Source organism: Corvus moneduloides, chromosome 16 (assembly GCF_009650955.1).
Source record: "Corvus moneduloides isolate bCorMon1 chromosome 16, bCorMon1.pri, whole genome shotgun sequence".
In the NCBI taxonomy this organism is placed as follows: Eukaryota; Metazoa; Chordata; class Aves; order Passeriformes; family Corvidae; genus Corvus; species Corvus moneduloides.
This window is the reverse complement of record NC_045491.1, coordinates 1,637,412-1,644,319: the sequence shown is the minus strand read 5'-3', so window position 1 is coordinate 1,644,319 and position 6,908 is coordinate 1,637,412. Positions and strand designations below refer to the sequence as shown.

The 6,908-nt window shown below is 46.0% G+C and overlaps 2 protein-coding genes across 2 annotated transcripts; one reads left to right on the top strand and one right to left on the bottom strand.

The window, feature by feature from the left end:
• Positions 1-437: 437 nt before the first annotated feature.
• LOC116451912 (cysteine--tRNA ligase-like) lies at positions 438-1,596 on the bottom strand. Its single transcript, XM_032125872.1, has 2 exons — positions 876-1,596; positions 438-558 (listed from the first exon to the last, which is right to left on the bottom strand). Exon 1 carries the CDS (start codon positions 1,558-1,560, stop codon positions 1,048-1,050), a length of 513 nt encoding a protein of 170 aa, XP_031981763.1. The 5' UTR covers positions 1,561-1,596; the 3' UTR covers positions 438-558; positions 876-1,047.
• Positions 1,597-1,630: 34 nt separating this feature from the next.
• On the top strand, positions 1,631-5,255 carry THUMPD1 (THUMP domain containing 1). Its single transcript, XM_032126240.1, has 4 exons — positions 1,631-1,892; positions 2,182-2,362; positions 2,714-2,962; positions 3,569-5,255. The coding sequence occupies exons 1-4, from the start codon at positions 1,677-1,679 to the stop codon at positions 3,886-3,888; spliced, it is 966 nt and encodes a 321-aa protein (XP_031982131.1). The 5' UTR covers positions 1,631-1,676; the 3' UTR covers positions 3,889-5,255.
• Positions 5,256-6,908: the final 1,653 nt, after the last annotated feature.

The following is a 6,908-nucleotide window of genomic DNA, read 5'->3' as shown; positions in this document are numbered from 1 at the left end:
GCCTCCCTGAGTTTCCTATTTCATTTGTATCAGTGTCTGCTTTAGCTCTTAGTGTAGCCCCTGGACAGACAAATAGTGGCAATCAGGTAAGATTGTATTCAAAACTAAACTAAGAAGCATATAGTGTAATGTCTTTTACTTTACATTACTGTGTAAATCTGCAATGTCTTACTTTGTAAAAACACCTGCAAAAAAGCAGCAGGTACTTTAATTTTGCCTCCACTTCTGGCACAGTTTGTTTCTTCTGCTCTTCCTACTGTTATTGGAAACTACTGAACAAAGTTCATCTAAAGGGAGGAAATAACAATACAAAATAACATACATTTTACCTAAATTTTTACTTTTCCTTAACCTCAGCAGCATAGACTTACTAACCACACAGCAGTTAACACTCACTCTCTATGGCAGTGAAAATTATTTGTGTATTTGACCACTCACCTTATGAGGATACCTGTATGGAACAGTAACTTTCTCAACATGGTCTTGTAGCTCTTTTGTCATTTTTTCGAGATCATATGAATCGTAGCCAAATGTTCAAACAGCAGAGGGTGTCACTACCTAAAGAAGTTATGGAGGTAATGGTTTAAGTGCCAATGAAACTGTATTACACAACCAGTGAGATCTGAAGCTTTTAAACAAACCCTTGCTGACAAACGGCAGAAAAGTGTAAGGGCAGGTACAGAAGCTTTGCCAAAGTCTGTGTGTCGGTCTGCAGTTTAAATAAACTGCAAGCAATTTATTTACATCTAATAAAGATGAAAATCTCTAAGTATTAGATGATAGGAAAAGCTTCAAATGGTGGTTTTCTTATATTGGATTTCGAGCAACTGCCTTGGTCAGTTTTTCCACAGATCAGAACCTGTAATAATTCTTACCCCCTTAATTGTCCAAGCAGCTGAAGAATTCCTGCAGGGAGCAGTGGCTCTTACGGGCCGGGATGCACAGAGACACCTTTCTCTGGGCCACAGCTGTTCTGTCAGCACATGTTCGCTATTTTTCCAAGCCTCCATCTACCTGTTCAAAGAGTTTCTGGTTTAGCTGGTCCCTCTACGCCGCGACACCTTCGGGAGTCGGGCAGGCAGGGAAGTGGCCGAAGCATCTCTCCGGCCCCGGGGCGCACGGCTCGGTGTCAGACGCGGCGTTGCAGAGCAGGACCGAGGGCTGCTCGCTCCCCTCCAGCGTGTCCAGAGCTCGGGGGAAGCGAAAGCATCGAGGACGGCGAGTGACCGAGTCTGGCCGCGGCTGAGCGCGCCACACGAGTGCCGCCGCCCCGGGCCCGCGGCCGGCGCTCCGGCGGCTCGGTCCCCGCGGCTCGGTCCCATCGGCTCGGTCCCATCGGCTCGGTGCCCGCGGCTCGGTGCCATCGGCTCGGTCCCATCGGCTCGGTGCCCGCGGCTCGGTCCCATCGGCTCGGTCCCCGCGGCTCGGTCCCCGCGGCTCGGTCCCATCGGCTCGGTGCCCGCGGCTCGGTCCCATCGGCTCGGTCCCATCGGCTCGGTGCCCGCGGCTCGGTCCCATCGGCTCGGTGCCCGGGGCTCGGTGCCCGCGGCTCGGTGCCATCGGTTCAGCCCCCGGTGCCCTTGGGCCGCCGCTCCGGGCGCGGCGCTGTGCCGGGCGGGCGGGCGGGGCCGGGCGCGGCGCTGACGCCATCGCGGCGGTGCTGGCGGAGCTGCCCGATGGCCGCGGCCGAGCCGGCGGCGCGCAAGCGGCGGCCCAAGGGGCACTTCGCAGCGGCGGCCGGCCGGGCCAAGCGGCCCCGCGGCGGCGGGCGGCAGCTGGAGGCCGGCATGCGCGGCATCCTCATCACCTGCAACATGAACGAGCGCAAGTGCGTGGGGGAGGCCTACAGCCTGCTCGGCGAGTACGGGGACCTGCTCTACGGGCCCGAGCAGGTGCGTGCGGCGGGGCCGGCGGGCGCTCGGGGCGCCGGCGGGGCGGGGGAGCGGCACCCCGCGGCCTCGGCTCCCGCTGTGTGTGTGGAACGCACCGCGTGTGTGTGCAAGGAGCCGTGGGTGAGCACCACGGCCACGAGAGTCCCAGGTTCTGCAGGCGAAGCCCAGCGCAGCCCCGCTGCCGGCTGGAGCAGAGGCCCGGCCCGTGCCCGTGTGCCCCGGGCCCAGCGCGGGCTGGGAGCCGGGCACTGCTGCTCGGTGCTCACCAGCGAACCGTGCCTGTGTGAAGTTTTCAGATCACGAGGAGCGGCTGTCTGGAAGTGACAGGGAGGAGGATGAGGACGATGTCGAGGCAGCCCTGAAGAAGGAGGTTGGCCAGATCCGTGCCTCGACGGAGCAGAAGCTGCGGCGATTCCAGTCGGTGGAGAGTGGTGCCAACAACGTGGTCTTCATCAGAACCCAGGGCATAGGTGGGACTTCAGCTGATGCTGGGTAATGCAAACTGCTCTGAGCACTGTTAGGAAAAGGCCACAGTGTGGCTGCCGAGTAACACACATATATCAAACAAATACCCTTCCCTTCCTTTGGCTGTGCCACTGAATTCTGTCATTAGTGAAAAAGCTAAAGGTAGTTGAAACTGCTTTGACAGAATAATCTTTGGTTCTCCAGTCTTGGTATAGTAAAACAACGCTCTATTTAAAGGGATTTGAGGCTGACAGCAGTGCAGCCAAGCGTGCATTACCTCATCTTATTATTTAGAAGGGGAAGAAGGGAGATAATGCTTTCAATTTGTTGCTCATACCCACCTGTTTTTCTTGTAGAACCTGAGGACCTGGTGCACCATATACTAAAGGATATGCACACCACTAAAAAGAAGAAAACAAGAGTCATTCTGCGCATGCTGCCCATTTCTGGAACTTGCAAGGCTTTTATGGAAGATATGAAAAAATACACGGAAACGTTTTTTGAGCCTTGGTTTAAAGCCCCTAACAAGGGTACTTTTCAGATTGTTTACAAAGCTCGTAATAACAGCCATATGAGTAGGGAAGAAGTAATTAAGGAATTGGCAGGTATGTATGGGTATCACACGAAACAGAACAAGTTTACATGCACAGGTATATTGCATGCACAACATGGGTCAGACTCTTAAAAGTGGTCATAATGGACATACACATTTGTTGCTTAAAACCTGTATTTTGAACATTAAAAGCTTCTCTAAGACTTAAAAAAAGTCTTGACATCAGTATTCCATGTTGGTGTTGATGTCTTAAGAGACTATAAGCAGAAGAGAGAGCACTGTTGAATGTAATTGTCAGTATCAGTGATATGTGCTTTGAAATTACTTCTATCAGCCTTTCTCTCTGGATGCTGTATTGAAATAATAATGTTACTATTTCTGTTCAATATTTGGCTCATAAAATAGCTCCGCCTTACTCGAATATTTTGTTTCTCAGTAATTGCAGTGGGATAATTTTTCAGTTGCTTCAGCCCTACTAGTGGTATATTCTGCCAGTCCTGCTCTCTTCTGCTACTTTAAGCAGTTACAAAAATAAGTAATTGGCTGTAACTGAGGGGGATCTTGCTTTCTCTGTCTTAATTTCTATCCATTCAGTAAGACGTGCTTATGCTCTTAAACAGTTTTTCCAGCATCTTTTAAACTGCATCTTCTTTTACAGGAATTGTGGGCAGCCTCAATCCAGAAAACAAAGTCGATCTTAATAATCCACAATACACAGTTGTGGTGGAAATAATAAAAACCGTCTGTTGCTTGAGTGTGGTGAGGGACTATGTTCTGTTCAGAAAATACAATCTGCAGGAGGTGGTGAAGAGCAACAAAGAAGATGCACAACAAAAGTCAACTCTGACAGAAGAACAGAATTCTGAGGTAGTTAAAGCAGAAACTGAGGAGAAGAGCTCTAAAGAAGTAAAAGAAGAGAACAAGAATCAAAGTGAAATAGAATCTGAGCCCAAGGGGAATGATGCACTGACAGTGTAGAAAATGTGATATAAGGGAAAGGTAAACATAATCCAAACATATAAAAAAAGTTGCCCCAGTGTTCTGAAAGGGTGTTGGAATGAGGAGAGGGGGTTTTGTTTTGAAATCCTGGTTTTGAAATCCACGTGTGTAAGAATTTTAGTGCTCGTTGCAGGTGGAACTGACATTACAACAGATGTAAGGGTGCTCAGGAGTGCATCACCTTTCTGGTGAAGCTTGCTGTCCTCCTACAGCCTTGTTGTGCATTTCCTGTACCTGGCACACAAAGCAGCAGTCTGTGCATGTATGTGTAGGTGTGGCCATCCTGACATGTATGGACTCTCCTTTGTTTTATCTGGAAGCTACAGAAGCCAAAAGGCAGCACAGAAACAGCCCTGAGCAATTACTGACAGAAGTGAGAGATCTGGTAAAGATGGTTGCAGGGGGTTTTGGGAAGGAAGTGATCTGACAGCTGCAGAACTTGGTAACATTTTCGTGTGTGAGCAACAGAATGAGGTAAATCCAATAATTTGATGGAGGGTTTTATACATATATTTATATATACACAAGGATATGCTGTCTTGAAATGAATGGAAAGAACTGTTACATATAAATACTTGAATATTATGAGATGATCTAGAGTAAAAGATTGGACTGTTCTAGAACAGTAGAAGTACAGTGCAGGCATTGCAGTTGGTTCTATCAAAAACTACATGTGTTTACATTAGCTGTGTATGCAGCACTTACTGATTTATAGTAAATGCTGTTGGTCACTGAATGGAATCCTTTTGAGTAATTTCCTGCAAATAGCATTTTGCTGCTCTTTCCAAAGACTCAATCCTTGGGAGTTTTTTATAAAGTGTTTTTGTTTTTATTTTTTTTTCTTAAGTCTCAAAATTTGAATTTAAATACTGCTTGGAAACTTCTTATGAAAGAAGCTCTCTATTATACTATACTAGATTAGGGGAATTAAATTTTAATTTTTGGTACAGTTTTAGCTTTATGGTATTAATTTTGTTTCAGATTGAAAGTAATGCTAGTGAGTCTTTCTGTTGTCTTGCTGTTACAGTGGACTGTCCTTGTGACTTCTAAAAACCAACCAAAACCTGTGCAGCTATAACTTGCTTTCCAGCAGGGTTTTGAATATGCTTCCTGTACAACTTTCTAGCTTTAGTATTTCATTTCTGGCATAAAATGGGAAAAGACTTACCTTGAAGAACACAATTTGTTATTTGTCTTGGTTTAATGAAAAGGATGTGTTCAAGTCTCTCATATTTATATTTTCCTCTTCTTTCAAGATTGTTTTAGAAGTTGGAAAATGAAGATGACTTTTTTTCCCTAGTCCTGTGTCCTTTTCAACCCGTTTATTAAAAGTCTGCTTTCTTACCTCCCGTGGTGTTTTCTTTAAATTGTTGAAGATTCTTGTGTGTGGATTAAAACATCAATTTCTAGGTCACACAAAGGAACCTACCAAAGGAGACCAGACACAAAGGCCAGCTGTGGATGTTTACTGGTGGCTGATGTTGGTGATCATGATTCATGACAGCCTGCTTATCTTCTAAGGACAAAGACTCAGGGGAGTTAGTGGGATTTTTTGTTTTCTTTCTTCCTCTCTCTTTTTTCCTCTGTGTGCCTACAGGACTTACAGTTTACTTCTGATTTTTCACAATTTGCACTTACTGAACATTCATTGCTAACACATGAATTCCCTGGCTTCTCCACCGTGCCATCACTTTTGGGCTCAGTGGTGTGGACAGACAGTGCTTCAGTGTTTTGAATTCAAACCTTCATGGACAAACTAGAAGACATTATTATGATCTCACTTGCATGAAAAGCCAAATAATTGCTGACACTGTCAGTGCTGAGGAAGGATGTTACAGTGCCCAAACATCAGCTGAAGAGGTGATACACTGTACTCTGGTGTACCTAGTTTGTCCTAATGCTGGCTTGAAACACAAGGACCATCCCTTGGTATGAAACCCTGACTCTGAGATTCAATCTTCCCCTTGTGCTAGATTAAAACTCAGATTGGCTTGAGAAGCTTGAAAATAATTTCTTTTAAGAGCAGGCCAACCTCACAGCCTTGGTGTTTCGCAGTACGGACTTGCCTTTCTTGAGGGTCGCATTAAAATATTAATTTACATGTAATTCAGCTCATTTATTATTTCAGTAGTGAAATACAGTAGGGGAGAGCTTTAAGTAACACCAGTAACTCCCACTGATAGGAAGCAGCTGGTAATATCCTGCACCCAAAAGAATCATGCTGCAAAATCCTTCCTGTATTATATTCCTATTCAAATAACAATCACCCTCTGGTTATGCCATCTTAAAACAGCTAATCCTGTAAACCTAAGAGGCTTAGTTTTTTGGCCTGCCTGGGAAACAACATGAAATATGAGTAACTGTTCATTGTGGGCATGGTGTTCTTACATTTAAGATTGCTCTTGGATCAAACTGTGGTGTGGCATGTACAAAAAGGGACAAAAAATGCTCTGCTAGGAGTGATGTTTGAACAGGTTTGGCTTGGCATGCAAACACTGCCCGTTGTGTGAGGTTACGTGTGGGCAGTCTGTGTCCCCAGCCCAGCCGTGTCTGGTGCTGGCTGGTGGCTCCTGCTGCCCAGGAGCTCCCACTGCAGAGCCCCAGAGCCTCCTGGGCAGCTCAGTGGGCAGCTGGGGCAGCAGGGAAGTCGGGGCAATTATCCTGCCAGGTAGGCAGACTGACAGTGATCTGTTGAGAGGATTCCTAAAGACATTAAGTTCATTTTGCAGTGCCCTTTTTAGCCTTTCATAGTGAAAAGCTGTTCACATTAGCCTTGTTATCACCAAGTTTCAGGAATATGGATTGGAATAATTTGTACAGAATATTTTTCTGTGTCTTTTAGAGGGTAAATAGGCCACAGCTGTCAATAAAAGAATAATTTCTGCCCACTTTTCTGTATTGTTTTATAGTCTTATATAACAAATCATAAGGCTACCTATTTTATAATTAGCAGTTTGGATATTCCTAAATATTCCTTTTCTATACAAAAAAGAGACTAA

Bases quoted from the DNA above. Each gene is read 5' to 3' on its own strand.
- LOC116451912 (XM_032125872.1), bottom strand. From the start codon at position 1,560: ATGGCACCGAGCCGCGGGCACCGAGCCCCGGGCACCGAGCCGATGGGA.
- THUMPD1 (XM_032126240.1), top strand. From the start codon at position 1,677: ATGGCCGCGGCCGAGCCGGCGGCGCGCAAGCGGCGGCCCAAGGGGCAC. The intron at 1,893-2,181 runs GTGCGTGCGGCG...GCCTGTGTGAAG, and splicing joins TGCTCTACGGGCCCGAGCAG to TTTTCAGATCACGAGGAGCG. The intron at 2,363-2,713 runs GTGGGACTTCAG...TTTTTCTTGTAG, and splicing joins CATCAGAACCCAGGGCATAG to AACCTGAGGACCTGGTGCAC.